This window comes from Hemiscyllium ocellatum, chromosome 6, assembly GCF_020745735.1.
Source record: "Hemiscyllium ocellatum isolate sHemOce1 chromosome 6, sHemOce1.pat.X.cur, whole genome shotgun sequence".
NCBI classification, from domain to species: Eukaryota; Metazoa; Chordata; class Chondrichthyes; order Orectolobiformes; family Hemiscylliidae; genus Hemiscyllium; species Hemiscyllium ocellatum.
Window position 1 is genome coordinate 101,520,014 of NC_083406.1, and position 22,266 is coordinate 101,542,279.

The window sequence follows — 22,266 nt, forward strand, 5'->3', positions numbered from 1 at the left end:
GTGTTTACTTTTAGAGAATCCTCCACTAGCACTCCTAGATCCCTTTGTACTTTGGCTTTACAAATTTTCTCACTGTTTAGAAAGTAGTCTATGCTTTTATTCTTTTTGCCAAAGTGCAAGACCTCGCATTTGCTCACGTTAAATTCCATCAGCCATTTCCTGGACCACTCTCCCAAAGGAAACATGTTTTGGCCAATTGGTTATGTTTGAATGCAAAAATGACAAGGCATGGAACACTCCAGAGTCTATTGCTTCGATATCTTGCTGACGTGGTCAAGTCAGTAATTGTGCACTGTTGTCTCTGGATCTAGGAAATACAGCTTACTCAGGAAATGCAATCTCGAAATGTTCTTTCAATCACTTTTGTAAAGGAAGAACCAGATTTCATCCTGAACTGAAGTAAAGGGTTTTCTTTTCAGAAATGGGAGAGATCAGATGGGGAGGTTGTTCTCAGCAGGATTCCCTCCAACTTGCTCAACTAGATGAAATAATAACCTCTCCAAGGCAGTCAGTATTGATGACAGCCCCGGGAGGGTCTGCAATAAGACAGATAGTTATCAACAGTGATGCAATTTCTAGAAAGCCTTGTTAAAAATACCTGCTAATGCCCACAATGAGCTTTCAATGATTCTTTTTTAAAAACTCAGGTATATTCACAAAACTGGAAATACATTCCATTTATGTTTGATACAACACTTCACTGGTTCATGCTTCAGCTTAGGTTTTCCAATTGACATGGTTTTAACAATTGGAGAGATCACATTTAAAATAATTGGGTTCCCAGGGGTTGAACAGATGAAGTTAAAAATGCTAAATCTTATTCTGTCTCTATATTGGGAAACAAGAGGAGAGAGAGGAAATTCATATTTCTGCACATGAAGGGTTAATGAAACAATAGTCAGCTGCTTGGCAGAAGATGACAATATAATTCCATAGCCAACTTGCTGAGCCATTCTGTAAGTGCTGCTAGGGATAAGTAGATTGAGTGATTGTGTCACTAATATTGTGCCTGTACTCTCATAGCTGCTGAACTGGAAAAGTGCAGTGATGCTCGAGTGCAGCGAACAGGAATTTGAAGACAATGGTCAATGTGTCCCCTGTCTTCACTGTCCTCCAGGACATGAGCCTGACCAGGTAAAATGAATACAATCTTTCTTCTGTGCCTGTAAAGTTTAGATTAATTTGAAGATTTTGAATTACCTATGCTTTATTTAAACCTTGTCAGCCAGGACTCTATTGTTCGCACTCGCGCCTCAATATTGGAAGGTTGTACATTCAAGTCCATCCCTGGAGGCTTTCTTTTTGAATGGATTGTTACACTGAGGCTCTCTCTGCTCTGAAAAGGGATTCCATGCCTCTATTTTGGAGTTGTGCAAGGGAGATCTCCCAGGCATTCTACCAATATTTCTGTCTCAGTCAATATCACCAAAAGCAAATTATCTGGTCACCATTACAGTTCAGTTTGACAGAATTGTCTGTTGTCCTTCAAAAACCCTTCATTGGCTGTAGAGTGCTTTGAGACATTTGATGGCATTGAAAAGCGCTAGATGAATGCAATCTCTTTTTTCTTTCTACAGTGTATGTCTTTACAATGCCAGTAATAGCTGACCATAAACTCTTTGGGAATTAAAGGTGTCAATTTTAGTGTGAGTGCAACAGAAGTCAAGTCTTGTTGGGTAAAATGCAATGGTTTAGTTATTGATTCTCAGGTCATCAGCAGTCCATCCATATTTCTGAGCAGGCCACATAGATAGCTGCCCAAATCTGGTGGGGTCCTCATTTGCCTGCGTGGGTAGAATTTAATGGCTGCCAGCTGAGGGAGCCCTGTTGGGATTAAATCCAAAACTGGGAGGTTGCTGGCATTTATAGCTTCACAGGGGCAATTTCCCACCTGATTGGTAAAGGGTGGGTTTCTCGATTTTGAATGCTACCGGGAGTAGTGGCTTCTGCTGTAGGGTCTAGTTGAGCAATCATCGCTACAGTCCAAGGACAGGTGAATGGGGTGGGATTTCCAGACAGTCGGAGGCCACAGTGAGGGCAGGGTAGAAGAGAGAGCTTTTTGTCTCCAAGGCAGAGGGGTACCTTCCTGAGGGTCTTTTATTTTTTCCAGTGTATCCACCATTGGTCATTGGACTTGGATTGCTTGAGAAGGAGCTGCCTTCTTTAATTACTGCATTCCTTGTCACTCACGTGCATGCACAGAGCTGTTAGAGAGGGAGTTCCAGGAGTATTACCCAGTGACTTTGAAGGAAAGGCAATACATTTCCAAGTCAGGACAGTGAGTGACCTAAAGGGGAACTTGCAGATGGTGGTGTTCCCATGTACCTTCTACCTTCAGATGGTAGTAGTCATGTGTTTGGAAGGTGCTGTTGAAGGAGTCTTGCTGAGTTGCTGCAGTGTATCTTGTAAATGTTACATACCACTGCTGTTGCTGGTGGAGTGTGAATGTTGGAGTATTAGTTGGACTGTTTGCACTTAGCTGCACCAGTCCAGGAAAGTGGAGAGTATTCTATCACACTCCTGACTTGTGCCTTGTAGGTGATGGACATCCTTTAGTGAGTCAAGGAGGTAAGTTACTCACTACAGGATTCCTAACCTCTGACCTGTTCTTGTAATCATAGTATTTATATGGCTAGTCCAGTTCAGTTTCTGGTCAATGGTAGCCCTCGAGATGTTGATAGTAATTACTGAAAATACAGTGAAGGTTTAATTGGCCTTTTAATTTATAATCATCATTATCATACCTTCATCTTACTGATGTAATTGTGAGCAAAGGCAGCTGCGTTTGGACTGCTTGTTAGGGAAGGATAACTACTTTTTACTGTAATAAATGTAATCTCTGTTTTTTAGGAATGTGGTTACGGAAAAGGCATCAAAATGAGCTGTAGAAGCTGTTTGCCGTTCACCTTTTCAATGACCTATGGCTCTGGGTCTTGCAAGCCTCACACAGACTGTGCCAATTTGAAGAGGAGTTATGTCCATCTGGGGACAGCAACTGAAGATGCTTTGTGTGGGCACTGTTTGCCAGGGTAATTACTTCTCGACAATTATACAGCATGCCTAACTGTTGGGAGATGTGGGTTTAGAGCTTAAAAATGTGTTGCTGGAAAAGTGCAGCAGGTCAGGCTAAGATAAAAGATATCTTAGCCTGCTTGGCACACCCTCCTCATTCTTGAAGAAGGGCTTATGCCCAAAATGTCAATTCTCCTGCTCCTTTGATGCTGCCTGCCCTGCTGAGCTTTTCCAGCAACACATTTTTAAGCTCTGATCTCCAGCATCTGCAGTCCTCATTTTCTCCTAGATGTGGATTTAGGGTCATTTAGGGTCACAAACTCTGAGACAGCAATAGCCACTGGAGCCTTGACAAAGTTCAACCACTGGGTGGTGTGTGTGTGTGTGTGTGTGTGTGTGTGTGTGTGTGTGTGTGTGTGTGTGTGTGTGTGTGTGTGTGTGTGTCCAAAACATAGCTGTTCCTTTGTTTTTGTCCAGGTATGATGATGTCTCTAAATTGATTTTCAATAGTTTTCTTTTCCACTGACAACCATGTCAAATGAGCTTGACTCTGAACCATGATTACCAGCAATCCCCCAACCTGAACTCTCCTGAGCAGCCCATCCAGAACGTTCTATTTCACCTGAAGTTAAAGGAGACATTTTAAACATAACCACCTTGTGTAGACCTGCATTCCTAGCAATGCCTAAATAGTTAACAGCTGAACAATGCTACTTAAAATCAAGTAAAGGTTTATGTATAGTGACTGGGCCAGTTCCTCCTGCATTCTACAGTACACTATTATGTTTAAAATGGGATCAAATGTTATGTTTATTATTGGGGATTATGTATGTGTTTGTTTTCTGTCGCATCAATTGCAATGTTACCAGTTGAGTTTCGAGGATTCTTATATCTGTAAACAAATTATTGAGATGTGCTCACTTTTAAATGAGCTTGAAATTTCCACTGAAGCTGAAAAAAAATAGACAAATGAGATGGGCTTTCAACATTCCATGGTATTCAGTGTGTGTACTGAAAATGACAAGAGTCCAGCAATATTTTTGTGACCTCACAGAGTGAAACTCTTCAATAGCAATAAACCAAAATCTCAAACATGGAAAACCAAGCCATGGACCTAATTGTGAGTTAGCATAGTCATCTATGGTTAAAGATCATTGCTGGCTTCAGATGTCACTGCACTAATAGCGTCATCTTGACTATTTCACAAACACCATGCAATATAATTGGGTTCAACATACAGACATTCCATTAAAAAGCTAACAGCTTTATCAATGTACTATAATTAGCCTCAGATTCTGTAATTTGCAATCTGAAGGTTGCTGCCATTAGCTGTATACGGATATCAAATTATAATGGTTTAAAGATTACAACAGTAACTCTTTACCATTTAAATGTGTTGGCACATTTCGGAAAAGGAAAACAAAAGAATCAGACATCGGCCTTGTATGATTTCTTCACTGTCAGTTTATAGATCAGATAAAAAGTGCTTTTCAATGTTAAGGAAAACATTACTGAATGCTGAAGAGACCAAAAATCTTTGCAAGACTTTCAGTCCACAGAATAAATTACATGGCATATTAATCTTATCCTAAAATAATATTTAAATAAGAACTAGGTTTCTCTAAACTGAGCTGAATTTTAAATCTGAGTCAGATTAACAGGAAATACCCTGTAAATTCAGCTACTGAGTGAAGTGAGATCATTACTTATCACTGATACCTTAGTCTACACCTTTCAGTTACATCTAATGGCTTATTAATTAGGTATTAGGAATACCTTCAAAAATATCCAGAAGTGTACATTATGTATAGGAGCCATCACGGTTTTGTAACATTCTGTGCTCAGTCCTTGGTACATGTTGATTGTTGATGAAGGCATCAATGAGGAAGGCTACAGTAGAAGTGTCATAATGTTACTGCATTAATAATCCTGAGGTGTGTGTTTAAATCCCAACATATAGCTAAGCGGTTTAAATTCAACTGATTACCTATGGATTAAAAAACTGGTATTAGACATGGTAACTCTAAGACTAGTGAATTGTTGTGAAAGTCCACTGGTTTAACTCATGTCCTTTATGAATTCTGCCATTCTTACTCACTCTGAACCATGCAACTCCAGGCCCCATACAATGTGAACTGATCCTGAACTGCCTTTGAAATGGATGAGTAAAGCGGTCAGTAGTGTCCAGGAAGTTAGATCAACACTGCCTTCTCAAAGACAATTAGGAATGAGCAATAAATGTTGCCCTTGCCTGTAATGCTCAGATCCCATGAATGAATATAAGAAATTAATTCTGGGTAGCTATAGCCAGGACTTCATGCGTTTTGGGTAACTGCAGACTTTTGCAGGGATGACCGGTGAAAAAAGCAGGATTGAAGTATATGTTCTCCCTTTACCATGGAAATGAAAACTATTTTACTTTAATTTGATCTCTAAGGTTTTATTGTGTGAGGAATGTTGGCTTTATAATATTTCATTTCTGGTTATCCTGTCTGAGCTTTGAATGCTATAAAATCACAGAAAGCATGCATCAGAAACTGAAATTCTCTGCACTCCTGCCCTAACAAGCTATTTAAATTCCAAACACAAAGAAGGTATCTTTACAGGTGTGTAGGTATTTCCACTTACCACAAAAAGCAGAGCTTCCTCCTTAACTGATGGTGTGTCAGGAGATCTGTGCCCCAGAGAAATGCAGTGAGGCTGTCCTTTTATAAAAGCTGCCTATGTTGAACATGCAGAGATGGATTGATGTCCTTCTGTCTGGCTTGCATGCAAAGCCAACTCTCAAATGTGAAGTGTTAGGATACTGGTGTTTTTCAGATTGTTGGGTTTGCATTCAGTTAATAGTTGTATGCCATGAATGGTATATTACAAAATCATAAACTGATTAAGCATAACAACAGCCATTTGACTGCAGTTAAAAATCACACAACACCAGGTTATAGTCCAACGGGTTTACTTGGAAGCACTGTAGCTTTCGGAGTGATGCTCCTTTATCAGGTGATACCACCTGATGAAGGAGCGTCACTCCGAAAGCTGGAGTGCCTCCAAGTAAACCTGTTGGACTATAACCTGGTGTTGTGTGATTTTTAACTTTGTATACCCAATCCAACACCGGCATCTTCAAATCATTTGACTGAAGTAATTCTTCCTCTGAGATTTTAATCCCACCCTATCGCAGCCCCGAGTTGTTTCTTTAATGGTTCCAGGAGTTTTGTTGTCACTGATTTATCTGAAAGGATAGACCACGTATTTATCATTGCCTTTCTGTAAAAAGAATTTTATGCTGTCAGTTTGAGAATTACTGTTTGCCAATTCAAAATCATGTATTTAAGAAAGGTGTTAAGGAAAAGCCAGGGATCTATAGACCAGTAGGCCTGACATTGGTGGTGGGCAAGTTGTTGGAGGGAATCTTGAGGGACAGGATTACATGTATTTGGAAATGCAAGGACTGATTAGGGACAGTTATTATGACTTTGTGTGTGGAAAATCATGTCTCATGATCTTGATGGAGTTTTTTGAGGAGTAACAAAGAGGATTGATGAGGGCAGTGTTGGACTTGATCCATATGAACTTCAGTAAGGCGTTCAGCAAGGTTCCTCATGGCAGACTGGTTAGCAATGTTAGACCACACAGAATACAGGGAGAACTATTAGTTTGGATACAGAACTGGCTCAAATGTAGAAGACAGAGGGGGTGGTGGGAGGTTGCTTTTCAGACTGGAGGCCTCTGATCACTGGTGTGCCACAAGGATCAGTGCTGGGTCCACTGCTTTTCGTCAATTATATAAATGATTTGGATATGAACATAGGAGGTATGATTAGTAAGTTTGCAGATGACACTAAAATTGGAGGTCTAGTGGACAGCGAAGAAGGTTACCACAGAGTACAATGGGCCAATGAGCCAAGGAGTGGCAGATGGAGTTTAATTTAGATAAATGTGAGGCACTGCATTTTGTAAAGGCAAATCAGGGCAGGATTTGTATACTTAATGGTGATGTCCTGAGAAGTGCTGCTGAACAAAGATACCTTGGAGTGTTGGAACATAGTTCCTTGAAAGTGGAGTTACAGGTAGATAGGCTAGTGAAAAAGGTAGTTGGTACGCTTGCCTTTATTGGTCAGAGAGTTAAGTATAGGAGTTGGGAAGTCATGTTGCAGTTGGGCAGGATATTGGTTAGGCACTTTTGGAATACTACGTGCAATTCTGATCTTCCTACTATAGGAAGGATGTTGTGAAACTTGAAATGATTCAGAAATGATTTTGAAGGATGTTGCCAGGGTTGGAAGACCCATAGGAAGAGGCTGAATAGACTGGGGCTATTTTTCCTGAAGCCTCAGTGACTGAGGGGTGACCTTGTAAATCTATGAGGGGCAGGGACAGAGTAAATAGACAAAGTTCTTTCCCCAGGTGGGGGACCCCAAAACTGGAGGGCAAAGGTTTAAGGTGTGAGGGGTAAAATTTAAAAGGGACCTAAGGAGTAATTTTTTCCTGCAGAGGTTGGTGTATGTATGGAATGTGCTGCCAGAGATACAATTACAATATTTAAAAGGCATCTGGGTGGGTATGTGAATAGGAAGGGTTTAGAGGGATATGGGCCAAATGCTGGCAGATGGGATAGATTTATTTAGGATACCTGGTCAACATGAATGAGTTGGACTGAAGGATCTGTTTCCATGCTGTATATCTCTATGACTCTAATTCGATTTCAGTTTAACTTAACAGAAAATTGCATGTTAGCTGCTTCTAAATCATTTGTTTATCTCTTACAAGAGTACACACACAGACCCATCACTGCCAGTCACTGCTGTCAAGCTTTAAGTACTCAAGTATCTCAAGCTTTCATAACTCCGACCTCAGACTGGTGATCAACCTTGTAGCCCTTTAATATTGTAATTCCAGTGTTTGAATATTTCTGTTATTGACTGGATGCTGTATTCAAATTGTGGTCTAATCAGAGTTCTATAATGTTTGATCATTACCTCCTCTGACTCTCATCCTATTTCTTTTGTAAGTTATTTTCCCATTCCATTGGCTTTTATTGCTGCTCTGCATTGTTTGATCATATTTAGTACTAATTCACTAAGCTCCATATCTCTCTGTTTCATCAATTGTTACTTGTTTTACTTTATACATGTTGCAATTGCCAACTTCAAATTTTGTCTATCCCCGTATTTTGTCCTATCAGATGACTCCCCTTGTTTGGTAACTAGTGGCCATTCAGTTACAATCAAGTGACATAGCGTTGGCCAATTCTATTTTCCTCACCTAGGACTTAATTGACCTCTATAAATGCTGCTTTGCAATGGCTATAATTTCTACTGTCTCTTACTTCACTCTTCTGGAACTAATCTAAAGCACTTCTTTGATTTTGATACCTGCTCCTTTTTCCCCCATCTCAGATGGGGAGCTTCTTATCTCAGAAGTGACTTTGATGGTGAGGATTATATCAGGAGTTTCTTCATTCTAGCCTGAATCCTCCGCAACTTATTAAATTCTCACAAACTTACTATAGAGGCTATATTTTGCTCCTTAGCCCAGCCAGGTCTCCTCCAAAACTGCTTAAAAGAATCCCATCTCTTGTGTTTTTTCTAAGCTACCATTGATTACCCTGAAGCAAAAACAAATTGATGGCCCTCACTGATTACACTGACAGTGGTAAACCCAGCACTGTACTAACAATCATGGGGCAGCATGGTAGCTCAGTGGTTCGAACTGCTGCCTCACAGCGCCAGGGACCCGGGTTCAATTTCAGCCTTGGGTGACTGTCTGTGTGGAATTTGCACATTCCCCCTGTGTCTGCGTGGGGTTCTTCCAGCTGCTCCAGTTTCCTCCCACAATCCAAAGATCTGCAGGTTAGGTGAATTGGCCATTCTAAATTGCCCATAGTGTTCAGGGATGTGTAATCTAGGTGCATTAGTCAGAGGTAAATATAAGGTGGGTTACTCTTCGGAGGGTTGGTGTGGACTTGTTGGATGGAAGGGCCTGTTTCCACACTGTAGGACTTCTAATTCTAAATCTTCCAGTTACACACCAGGGTGCCTTGCTCTTTGACTCATACTAGATTAGGTCATTCTTCTGAAAGAATTATATGACCTAATTATTTTTAAAGCCCTTTATGGAAGTAACCAACATTTATATGCCACTATTTTGAAATATGCATAAATCACACACATTTCAACATAGAAATTCAAGGTGCATTAGGAGACTGCAACCCCAAACTTGTTTTCTTCCTCTCAAAGCCCTTCTCAATGGCAATGTGAAATGCATGGCACTTGCAACCAGACTGGTAATTCTATCTTCTGTACCCCCAACTCGCTTCTAACTTGAAACTAAACTTGATTTAAATATAACAACTTATAAAATCAAACATTTCCACCACCTCCTTACAAGACTCAAAGACTAACCAAATCTTGTAGCTTTTGTTTTTGTAATCAGCCATTTAAAAAAAAAATCATCCTGTTCAGGTGTGTTATTACACATCTCTGGAACAGGTGAGACTTGAACCCAGGCTTCCTAGCACAGAGACAGGGACACTATCATGGCAGAACAAAGATCCTCTGTTCATGCCATTATCCATAGGCATGAATACCATGCACTTTCTTCCCATTAAATCAATCTGAATTGCCCTGCTTGCAGCTCCCATATCCTAGTCAAGCCAACAGGGCAGAAGTCAGACCAAGCCACATGTATTAACATTTACTTGAAATTAAAGAGACAGTCCCAAAATATAACAGCCTTTTCAGAACATTCAATTCATCCACTGAGCTTCGTCTTTTCCCTCTCTTTCTACAGAATTTCTACCAGCCCTTTAAGTTTTATAATTGGCTTGCTAATCAATTTGAGAGGATTGGTTTCTTTTCCCATTCTCTGAGACAGCAAGCTCAGTCTGTCAACATTATGTACTCATAATCTATATCACCGTGGGCGGCACGGTGGCACAGTGGTTAGCACTGCTGCCTCACTTGACCCGGGTTCAATTCCCGACTCAGGCGACAGACTGTGTGGAGTTTGCACGTTCTCCCCGTGTCTGTGTGGGTTTCCTCCGGGTGCTCCGGTTTCCTCCCACAGTCCAAAGATGTGCGGGTCAGGTGAATTGGCCATGCTAAATTGCCCGTAGTGTTAGGTAAGGTGTAAATGTAGGGTATGGGTGGGTTGCGCTTCGGCGGGTCGGTGTGGACTTGTTGGGCCGAAGGGCCTGTTTCCACACTGTAAATCTAGTCTAATCTAATCTAATCTAATCTACTAGACACCAAGGAGACAGTGCCGATAGACTTGTCTCTCATTGTTTAAAATGATTCACAGTCTTGTTTAACACAATGACTCATTTCCTTACTTATGTCATTTCTTTGAGAACACTATACTGAGTAAATTCTTAATTGTGCCTTATATGCTAATTCAGTTGAGCTTTTTTTCTCTGCATTTCTGATTACTTTAGACAACATTAGCTACTAATTATCTCGTCACATATATTTTAGCATAGCCTTTGTTTTGAAAGCAGTTTGAATCTCTTTGTTTAAATAAGTTGTTGGACAAATCCATGGGATTCCTTTTCTTTATCAAACTTGACATTCTTTCCACTAACTTTGAACTCAATGCTATTTGCTTAATGAAAGCTACACTGGTGTCTGATGAACTAATGCTGAGTGGAATGAGATTTACTGAAAATTCACCCTATGTAGTTGATACGAACAGGAGGCTTAAAGCACACATTGCAGAAAGATAGTATAGAAATGTAATAGCGTGATAACCTCGTGGACAAAATATTATGGGGTGCCATGATCACTGTAGTAAATCCACCCTCGCTAAAAGGTTGCCTAGCAGCAACTTAATCCTGGGACCACTGTTAATTTTCACTAGGAAACACCTAGTGGGAGAAAGAGTTCAGAGAGTAGCTGGGTAATCAGATTGGCCAATAGCTCTGTAGTATGGGTAGTGCCAGAAAGGCATGATGGCCACTGCTACAACTATAGGATATCCCATCATCACAGAATTCCTACACTGTGGAAAGAGGCCATTCAGCCCATCAATTCTTGCATCAACCCTCTGAACAGCATTCCACCCAGATTCACTCTGCTCACTCAGTATTTACTGTGGCTAACCCACCTAGCCTGCACATTCCTGGACACTTCAGGGCAGTTTAGCATGTCCAATCCATCGTACCCGCACATCTGGATTGTGGGAGGAAACCAGAGCACCCGGCAGAAAACCATGCTGACACAGGGAGAATGTGCAAACTCCAAGCAGATAGTTGTCCAAGGCTGGTTTGAACCTGGGTCCCTGGCATCTTGAGGCAGCAGTGCTAATTACTGAACCACTGTGCCATCCCAAAAATGCTCAGTCCCATACTGGGAACATGATGAGGTCGAAGGGAGTCAGGAGTTGTGTCTCAGTGAAAGGCTGATGGGGCTTGGGTGGGTTACGCTGTGGGCATTAAGAAAGGATGGGGGTAGAAATACCTGGTAGGGGGTGCCTCAGATAGGTCCCTAAATTGAAGCCCTATCCACCCCTCGCTCTGTCTGACAGCAGCCTGTGTAAGCTCAGTTAAAACTGCTGGGCTTCCTGCATGATATGGTCCTCAGCCCAGGTTTATGATGGGACTTTGCCCCAATTCTGCACTCGCGATGTCAAGATTCAACTGGATGTCTGACACCAGCATAAAACAGAAAATTGAACTTGTGTGGGCCATCATTTTCTATCAATTATAATGTGATTTCCAGCAGGTGGAGTTTTGAAAAGATTTTGTTTTTAAAAAAGGGAAGCATTTAATTTGAAATATAACACTGCTGTTGACTGACTTGAGCAAATTACACAATATTATTTATAATAATAAGAAATCCAGTGACAGCTTTTAATATTCAGTCAGCAGTTTGGTTACTTATGTGGGACAAATGTTAAAACGTCAGGACTGTTATACAGACTATGATGCTCTCCCCTTTGCATTGATCGAATCAGTGTCCCAGTAAAGTAGCATAGTTTAAAATGAACTCATTAACATCCCGCAGGGGACTAATGTATTAACTTGACAAAATTTGAAATATTTAGAGCTCAAAACAAAGTAGACAATGCTTAAATATTCCAGCATTTTTGCCGTATATTAAAATCCTTCAAACTGTGGAGTCAATAGTTACTTTTAAGCGCAGCTGTTTGAGATTAGGGTGGGACACGTTCTCCAAATATGAGACTGTATCAAGCCTTGGGGCATGATGGGAAAGTTTCTCTCACTTTCTGTTATGAATTCTAAGAAAAATGAATCTCAATGCAAGGGCAGGAAGAAAAGAAATTAAACTACATGGAAAAAGAACTTCCTTTTCTCCCTTGATATAGCTCTCCTTTAGAGCCTAGGTTAGAGCTGACCAAGTGTCCCTTTTTTATCTCAAATATTTTCTGTCGATAATTATGTGTTTTCTGTATCACGCACATAATCACAGGTGAATATAGAGCCAAAATTGAAGAGGAAGGAAGACTTTGAAACTCAACCCTATAGTTAACCAACCTTTTTCTCTCAATTCAACCACCTTTTTATCACCCCTGTCTGTTGTCTCCCTTACTTGGCAGAGCATACCCTGCCAAATGTTTATCATTCTTAAGTCAGAAATGTTTATTCCAAATTTACTTGAGTTGCATTTTAACTTCTGCCAAGGACTTTCACTGTAGCTGATTCCAAAGGCACTCGCTGGACATTTCCTTGGTGTAGTCTGTTCTGGTGTTGTAACTACGATATGAGCCCTGTTCATATGTGTGAATGGATGCTTTGACTCATTTATTCCGATGAGCAGAGAGGGGGAGTTTGTGGCAAACATCATTGGACCTGAAATCCAAAGCTTCAGGCTAACATTCTGAGGATGTGGGTTTGAATTCCACCGTGGCAGCTGGTGAAATTTGGATTTTAATTTTAAAAATCTGGAATTTAAAACAAAAGCTACTCCTTAGGTCCTGCTGTTCAACAATACTCCCAAGGGCCCTACTATTAACTATGTAAGTCCTGCCCTGGTTTGCCTTACCAAAATGCAACATTTTGCATTTATGCAAATTAAACTCCCACTTCTTGACCTATTGGCCCATCTGATCAAGAACTCTTTGTTTTCTTAGATAACCATCTTCATTATCCCACGATGCAACTAATTTTGGTGTCATCTGCAAACTTACTAACTGTACTTCCTATCTGCTCTTCCAAATTGTTGATGTAAATGACAAACAACGGTGAACCGAGAACCAATCCCTGTGGCAAACCGCAGGTCATCTTCCACCATCCTCTGTCTTCTACCATCAAGCTAATTTTGTATCTCATTGGCAATCTGTTTTTATGGGGCACGCTAAGGCTTGATTTCATGATGTTAAATGCCCCATATAAGCATAAGTTGGTGTAATAGAACGTGAACAATATAGCAGCCAGCTGAATACCTAGGATGTGCATGATTTGTATTGTGCTGCGTTGACAATGTGTTTTTGCTTTGATTTGCAGGTATTACACTGTAGCTGAAGGACTTTCTGAAGTGGGGGAATGCCTACCATGTTCTTCTGCTCCAAGAGGAACCATGGCATGTGCAGGTTAGTCATAATTGGTAGAGGACAACTCATTGCTCAGTGAATAAAAAGCAAAAGAACAGTGGATGCTAGAAATCTGAAACAAAATCAGAAATTGCTGAGCCGAGTTCTGAAGAAAGGTCATTGGACCAGCAAGGTTATCTCAGTTTCTCTCTCTACAGATGTTGTCAGACCTGCTGAGTTTCTCCAGCAATTTCTGTTTTTGTTTCTGATTGTGCAGTAATGTCATCTCCAAAAGCTCCGTTTTCTGCCCAGCTTTGTCTAATCTGCCACCCTTGCAAGCTTTCATGATGCCGTTTATGTCAGGCCCTGGCCATTCATTTGATATCCAATCTTTTTAAAAATCCCTCTGTTAGAGACTTATAATTACAAGAAGGTATAATTGCTGGGAAAAGATCATCAAGTCGCTGGTATTTGTGCAATCTCTTCGTTACTTCCTTAACTCTGTTTGTTCAGATCAGCACGTATGGAGGTCAGTTGCTTTCTGTCAATATGATATTGGCAGGCTTCCTGCTAACTATTTTTAAGCTGATATGGGATTACTGTAAAAGTACACGATGAAGGTCCTGGTGCCACTAGTGGCTTGATATTTGAGTTAGTGTCCAAGATCAGTACAGAGATGACAATTGCGGCTGCATGGCCTGCCAGGCATTAAAGAGCATGATGAGAACATTGCACTATTCATTATCAGATGAATTTATTCACAGAACCAGACATTGCACATGAAATTGTTTATAAATGAATGCTATATTAATAATGGCTTCCAAAACTAAACTGGATGAGTATCTATAGAAGATAGCGGTTAAATGTTATAATGATAAATATAAACTGAGAATATGAAATTATTGAGTCTATGGGAAGGTATATATAGAGTACAACATGTCACGATTGAATATTGCTGATCCTGGAGGTAGACTGATGTGCTGGAATTTTGCCTGAATTGACTTCTGACAGAGATTTGTTACTGTGTTATTCTTTTCGAAGAAACACGGAGAATGCTGGAGAAATTCAGCAGGTCTGGCAGAGAGAGAAAAACAGAGATACATTTCAGGTCTAGTATGACTCTTCTTTATACCAAAATCAAACTGTTAACTATTTCTCCCTCCACAGATACTGCCAAACCTGCTGAGTTTCTCCAGTATTCTCTGTTTCAGGATTCCAGCATCTGCAGTATTTTGCTTATACAATGCTATTGGAGGTTCCATCAGCAGTTTCACCCTCAGAATATTTACATTTGGACTGACTATAAAATTATGAAAGATATGTTGAAATCTCATCGCAAAATTTAGCTTTCCTCGTCATGTTGCCTGATGGAGAAGTTGGTAGATCTTTGTTAATTTTTGACACATGCTTTCTAGTGATCTGCTGCCTTGATATGCATTGTAGAGGGACTCAATGGAAAGGACAAGAATAATTCAACTAAGTGAAAATAAAATTTAATTGCTACATTAAAATTCTGAAACCCATAAACAATTTAGATATCTTCCAATACTTGCCAATTCTAGCACATTTCCTTCTCATTCTGAAGATATTGACACCTCGCTGAGGTGATGTTTCATGAGCCCTAACTCCTGCCTGTACGTCAGACAGGTACCTGACCTTTACTGTCATGATTTTGTCCTAGCTCAGATCAGCCTACCCAAATATATGACCTTCTAGTCCACACAGCTCATATTCAGTTGATAAACTTGTGGACTTGGCATTTCATCTTTATCCTCCTATAGTAATTAGCATTCACAAACAAAGAATTGGGTTGTTTATGATCTCAGCCTACAGAAATGACCCCAAAATAACTTGAAACACTGGAGCAACCCAGCAGCTGCCACTTACTGCTTCTGCTGCCTGACTTGGCACAACTACACACAAGGATCTAATGATCCAAGTGCTGATGGACATGATTGTTTTCTTTTAGGCGACACAAGTGATTCTCAGTGAGAATCAAACTTTTACGAGACTTACGCCAAGTACAGTGTCCAAAAATACTTGCTAACCACTCCATTCTGGTAACCCCTTATGCCTGCTTCACTACTGTGGCTGCAGTGTTCAACACTGTGATACAAACTGCACAAAACATAGAACTTGGAGAATATTCTTTGTATTGTTGATAACAGCAACACAGCAAGTAAGGATACAAAGCAGGTCCTCATTTCTCTCACTGTACTATTAGGTTCCTTATTAAAATGTCAAGTGATTGCTTAATTTTTCTAGCTTGTGCAATTTAGTGAATCTCTTCATTGATGTGGTGATGTAACCATGTATGGAAAAATCAATCCAAATTCAAAAAGGAAACATGATGCATGTATAAATGTTTCAAGAGCAATTGTTATGAAGTTCTTTCATGGTCTTTGCTGGTATCTTTGACCCTATGACTGTGCAGGAACAGTGATATAGTTCCAGATCAGGATCGTGAATAGCTTGGAAAGGAACCTGAAGGTAATGGCATGTGTGTGCCTGCTGCAGTTATCCTTCTAAATGGAAGTGGTTGTGGGTTTGGAAAGTATTATTGAAGGAATCATGGTGAATTTCTGCAGTGAATCTTGTAGCTAGTATGCACTGTTGTTACTAATTGCCAGTGGTGGCGGGAGTGAAATATGGTGCCAGTAATGTAGGCTGCTTGGTCCTGAATGGTGTCACGCTTCAGTGTTGTTGGAGCTGCACCCATCAAGGCAAGTGGAGAGTATTCCATCACACTCCTAACTTTAGATGGCGGACAGAATTTGGAGAGTTAGGAGATGAGGTATTCACTGCAGTATTCCGAGTCTCTAACCTGCTCTTTTAGCTGCTGTATTTATATGAGTAGTCCAGTCAGTTTCTGGTCAATGGTAACTTCTTAGGATGTTGATAGCGGGGGGGGGGAGTTCATCAATCTCAATGCCAATGAATGCCATGGCAAAATGGTTAGCTTGCTTGTAAGATCCAAGGAAAAATGTCGACTGAAACTACATTGTTCAAACCAGAAACCACAAATAAATTATAAACATACATCATGAACATGTCCTATAATTTACATCATAGCAATGCTGGATGATTGAGCAAAAAGGTTTGTCATACATAAGATAATCTAACAAACCTAAATGCACAAATCTATTACCTTGATGTGTACTGTAAGATAAAACTCACAGAAAAATATTTTTGTTTTTGTTAGGTGTGTATTCTCGACTTTTGCGTGTGGCAAGGGACATCCGGACTGCACATCAAGCGAATGTCTCAAAGTCTTCCAACGCCAGCAAGAAGGGGACGCAGGAGGGGATGCACACTGAATATGCTGTGTTAGCATTGGTGCCGGTCTTCTGCATTGTAGGATTGCTTGGAATTCTCGTCTGCAATTTCTTGAAGAAGAAGGGGTATCGCTGCACCTCAGAGAAAGAAGCTGATGAGGAGAGCTCCACTGCGAAACTTGGTAAAAAGAGAAAGTATCTTGAATATGCCTTTTATCTGTAGGACGTTTCTTTTGAGTTTGCATTAACTGTACTAGATTCATGTGTGTCGGAAGTTGCAGATGTTGCATATAATTTCCAGGCTTCAAACGAGTGCTAAGACATCCGATATGACAGGTGCTATGTGCATGGGCGTTCCGTACCAGATAGCAAAAGAAATAATCAGGCCTCCTTATTTGCAAATGCTTGTTTGGTGCATTGTTTTTTCTAAATTGATATTCCCAGCAGCAGTTACATTAAAGAAAAGTAAGGCTACATGCAGCCCACCCAGAAGCAAAACCTTTTGTCCAATGCTGGGTGGCCTCTGGGTTTATTTGTTCCATTGCAGGGGTAGATCTCCTTGCCTTGTTCTTACTTGTAGACTGGCACAAACCAATTTCTAGACCATGGTATCTCTCTTAAGAGAGGGTGGCATTCCTGTTTTTGTACATATGATACTTGCGCTATTTGTCACCTTCAGTATTTTCATCCAGATCAAAGCACATTTTACTCAAATGAATTCCTTGGAATTTTTGTTATCATGTGAGAGGCGCTCTATATGACTGCAAGGATGTTGATGATGTTATTTGGTAAAATATTGGGGTTGGATTTTGCATTGCAGACAGGCTCCCTGCACCCTGGTGTTAATGCCAAGGGCAAGCCTGCCTCCATTTGGTCGGCATGCCCGGCTTTAATTTTTCAGCCAACTGGTGTTTAATCATTATGAAGCGAGAGCAGTCTCCGTCTCTTCAGGATGAGGTCCCACCTCATAGAACTGCTGATCATTTAACGATCAGCAGCTCTGTCGGACTTGCAGTTGCAGCGCCACTGATAGTAGTGGCAACCTCTAGTACTGCAGCTGAGCTAAGGAGGAGCCTTTTCACAATGGACCTGGTTTGCCAAGGAAAGTCTCGGATCTGGCCGTGGTTGGATTAGGAAGTTTTGCCTATGGGTTTGGAGTAGATGGCATGTTGAATAGGGTGGGAAACAGTTTGCTGTGGGGTTGCACAAGGAGAGGGAGAATTGTTGGAAAGGCCTCCAACTGGGACCCAGAAATGTGACCACATGCATATGAAATTGGTGCACCACTTGTATTTACATAACTTCCAATGCTGCATTGTTTTGATGCTATCATAACCTACTTAATTTAAATGGGTTACTGCCTGTATTAAAATGATATGGACACAAATTTAAGCAATGTGCTTAAAAATAGCACAAGACTCACCTTGGTGGGGAGGAAACATCAATGAGTAGTATCTATAAATATATCACTTTCCTGCTTTAAATCATTAACAAAATACAAACATTAGATGTTGGAACTGCTTGATCTATCTTTAAGTATCTGTATGACAAGAAACTATGTTGATACCTTTCATCAGAACTGAAAACTAAGGGAAACAAGCAACCTTTTTTAAAAAAAGAGAAATTAGATGAGATTCCTGACAGTATGGAAACAGGCCCTTTGGCCCAACAAGTCCACACCGAACCTCCGAAGAGTAACCCACTCAGGCCCATTTCCCTATATTTACCCCTGACTAACACTATAGGCAATTTAGCATGGCCAATTCACCTGACCAGCACACCTTTGGATTGTGGGAGGAAACCAGAGCAAACCTGCACTGACACAGGGAGAATGCACAAACTCCACACAGACAGTCACCCAAGGTAGGAATCAAACCTGGGTCCCTGGTACTGTGAGGCAGCAGTGCTAACCACTGAGCCACCAATAATCAAGATTTATTTATAGAGACAGGTGTTTGAATGCTTTTGACACAGGGACTGGTCCAGGAAGGGAACGTTGCATGCTAAAGGAAAATTGATGCTTAAGCAGAGTAATGTTAAAGGATGACAATGAAGAAACAGTGCAGTGGGATTTGCTTCAAATCACCAGAGACCAATCATCTTTCCCGAGCTGGCAACTTCCATTCAATTTCATGATTGAGAAAAGGACAAGGAGAGAGTTCTGTCAAATTAAAAACCTGTTACTAAAGAGATTATTGCTCAGTGGAAACATTATCAGCAAGAAACAGCATCATAAGGAAAGGAGGAGGAAAGACTAGAATTGGGGTTTCAGCTCAAGGTAAAGCTGTTTGGATTCACAGCATTCATTCCCAGTGCCAAATACTTATAGGGTCATACAGCACGGAAACAGACCCTTCAGTCCAACCAGACCATGCCGATCATAATCCCAAACAAAACTGGTCACACCTGCTTGCACTTGGCTCATAACCCTCCAAACATTTCTTATTCTTGTACTCAGTTAAATGTCTTTTAAACATTGTAACTGTACCCGCATCCACCTCTTCACACACGAACCACTCTCTGTGTAAACAAAATTGTGCCTCTTTTTAAAATGTTTCTCCTCTCACCTTAAAAATATGCCCCATGTCTTTAAATTCTCTGTCCAAGGGAACAGGTACCTGCCACTTTCCTTATCTAAACTCCTTATTATTTTATAAACATCTAGAAGGCTATCCCTCAACCTCCTATCTCCAGTGAAAAAGTCCTAACCTATTCAACCTCTCCTTATAACTCAAACCCTTCCTACCTGGCAATATCCTGGTAAATCTCTTCTAAACCCTCCCAGCTTAATAATATCTTTAGCAAACTGAGACTGAGTTGTCCTCAGGAAGTATTTAAGAATGATTGATTTATGCGTATACAATGTGTCACACCTGGGTGGACTCTGCCATCCAACTGTGACACAGAGTTGTTGTCTTCAGAATGTCAATGCTGTGATTCATTCACAGCTCCTCCTTGATCTGCCACTGTGGTGACTGTCATTCCTGAGAGAGCTGTTCCAGAAAGGGTTCGAGATGCTGGGTATAGTCAGGCATCTTGGCTGTTTCATGCAAGTGTTTAATAGCCACCATAAACTAAAGTGAAAACACTTATAGCAGAAGTAGAGGTCACATAACTACAGTAGGCCACCCAGTACTCTATCTACAAATAGGTTTCTTCAAACAAACTCATTTCGTAATAAAACAAAAACAAATTTGTATGTTGTACCCTTTGCAGCCACAAGTTACTCAATATTCCAAGTTACCCAATATCTGTGGTCATCAAAGAAAATGGTCCTTAACAGGATTGTGTGTTAATTTTAGTTAGTCCTACTCTGTCAGTCTCTGCACATTTATTGCATGCATTGTCTTCCACTTGTATAGATCTTCTAATGGGAAGTGTGGATGCTTGTCTGGTGTCTAGGGTCCTTCTTTAGGGGAGTATTGTTTCCATGGCATGTGCTGTTGTGTTTATAACTGTTGTTTGCCGATCCATTTCCAATGTTAGGGAATGTGGACCTCTGGGACTGATGGACTTTTGTACTTTATGCTTGATGATGAGATCACATCTTTTGATCAGCTGGCTGTAGTGAAGGAGCAGCTTCTTTGATTGTATGTGTGTCTGCAATTGTGATGATATATGAGGTCATTCATTTCTACTGCAGATGGCCGAGGTCACAACACCTGTACACAAGTCTTCAATTTAATCATTCTGTTGTTCAGATTCATCTGCTGAGTTCCTTGTAGTGATTGCAGTAGATTCTAATTGTCATCTGTGATGCCTTCTATTCTGAGTTCATAAACTATCTTGTGCTGTCTGAGTTGATACTCTGTTTGAGCAGTGAAAATGCCAAATGGCGTGGACAAACTACCTGTATCTGCCAAATAGCATCCATAATCAGTAAGTTTGCAGATGATCCAAAAATTGGTAGAGTGGCAAATAGTGAGGAGGATAGCTTTAAACAGGAAGGGAATTGGTCAGATCTGCAGACCTCACTTTTTACTCAATTGGTCAGATGGGCTGACCAGTAGCAAAAGGAATTCAATCTGGATAAATCTGAAGTGATGCACTTGATCAGGACAAACAAGGCAAGGGAATACGTGATGAATGTAGGACCCTGAGAGACCCCAAAATCAGAAGGACCCCTTGGTTTGCATGTACACTGATTCCTCAATAAATCAGAGTTTCCTTAGTTTTGCAACTTTTCGCAATGGTGGTCAGTCATTGAGTAGGTTTGCAAGAGACTCCCAATGGCTTTTTAACAAAAGCACAAAGTTTTCTGAACAAAAGCAGAAAGAAAACTATTTGAAATGGTTTACTACAAATATTAGAAATAAAAATTCAACCTTTTTGATCTTAAAAACAATCTTATATGGTAGACACTGAAAATTTAGAAGGTAAAAGCAATGACTGCAGATGCTGGAAACCAGATTCTGGATTAGTGGTGCTGGAAAAGCACAGCAGTTCAGGCAGCATCCGAGAAGCAGTAAAATCGACGTTTCGGGCAAAGGCCCTTCATCAGGAATACAGGCAGAGATCCTGAAGTGGGGAGAGATAAGTGAGAGGAGGGTGGGAGTGGGGAGAAAGCAGCATAGAGTACAATAGCTGAGTGGGGGAGGGGATATAGGTGATAATTCAGGGGGTGGAGGGTGGAGTGGATAGGTGGAAAAGAAGATAGGCAGGTAGGACAAGTCATGGGGACAGTGCTGAGCTGGAAGTTTGGAACTGGGGTGAGGTGGGGGAAGGGGGAAATGAGGAAACTGTTGAAGTCCACATTGATGCCCTGGGTTGAAGTGTTCCAAGGCAGAAGATGAGGCGTTCTTCCTCCAGGCGTCTGGTGGTGAAGGAGCGGCGGTGAAGGAGGCCCAGGACCTCCATGTCCTCGGCAGAGTGGGAGGGGGAGTTGAAATGTTGGGCCACGTGGTGGTGTGGTTGATTGGTACGGGTGTCCCAGAGATGTTCCCTAAAACGCTCTGCTAGGAGGCGTCCAGTCTCCCCAATGTAGAGGAGACCGCATCAGGAGCAATGGATACAAGAAATGATATTAGGGGATGTGTAGGTAAAACTTTGATGGATGTGGAAGGCTCCTTTAGGGCCTTGGATGGAGGTGAGGGAGGAGGTGTGAGCGCAGGTTTTACAGTTCCTGCGGTGGCAGGGGAAAGTGCCAGGATGGGAGGGTGGGTTGTAGGGGGCCATGGACCTGACAGGTAGTCACGGAGGGAACAGTCTTTGCGGAAGGTGGAAAGGGGTGGGGAGGGAAATATATCCCTGATGGTGGGGTCTGTTTGGAGGTGGTGGAAATGTCGGCGGATGATTTGGTTTATGCGAAGGTTTGTAGGGTGGAAGGTGAGCACCAGGGGTGTTCTGTCCTTGTTAGAGGGGTGGGGTCTGAGGGCGGAGGTGCGGGATGTGGACAAGATGCATTGGAAGGCATCTTTAACCACGTGGGAAGGGAAATTGCGGTCTTTAAAGAAGGAGGCCATCTGGTGTGTTCTGTGGTGGAACTGGTCTT

General features: G+C 41.2%; 1 protein-coding gene across 1 annotated transcript in view; it reads left to right on the forward strand.

Annotated features, from left to right (window-relative positions):
- The window catches only part of relt (RELT TNF receptor), a 75,347-nt gene that overhangs the window by 18,268 nt on the left and 34,813 nt on the right, over positions 1-22,266 (forward strand). The window contains exons 3-6 of the mRNA XM_060826817.1: positions 1,024-1,134; positions 2,851-3,029; positions 13,475-13,560; positions 16,703-16,957. Coding sequence (XP_060682800.1) covers positions 1,024-1,134; positions 2,851-3,029; positions 13,475-13,560; positions 16,703-16,957 — 631 coding nt within the window. The remainder of the gene's footprint in view (positions 1-1,023; positions 1,135-2,850; positions 3,030-13,474; positions 13,561-16,702; positions 16,958-22,266) is intronic.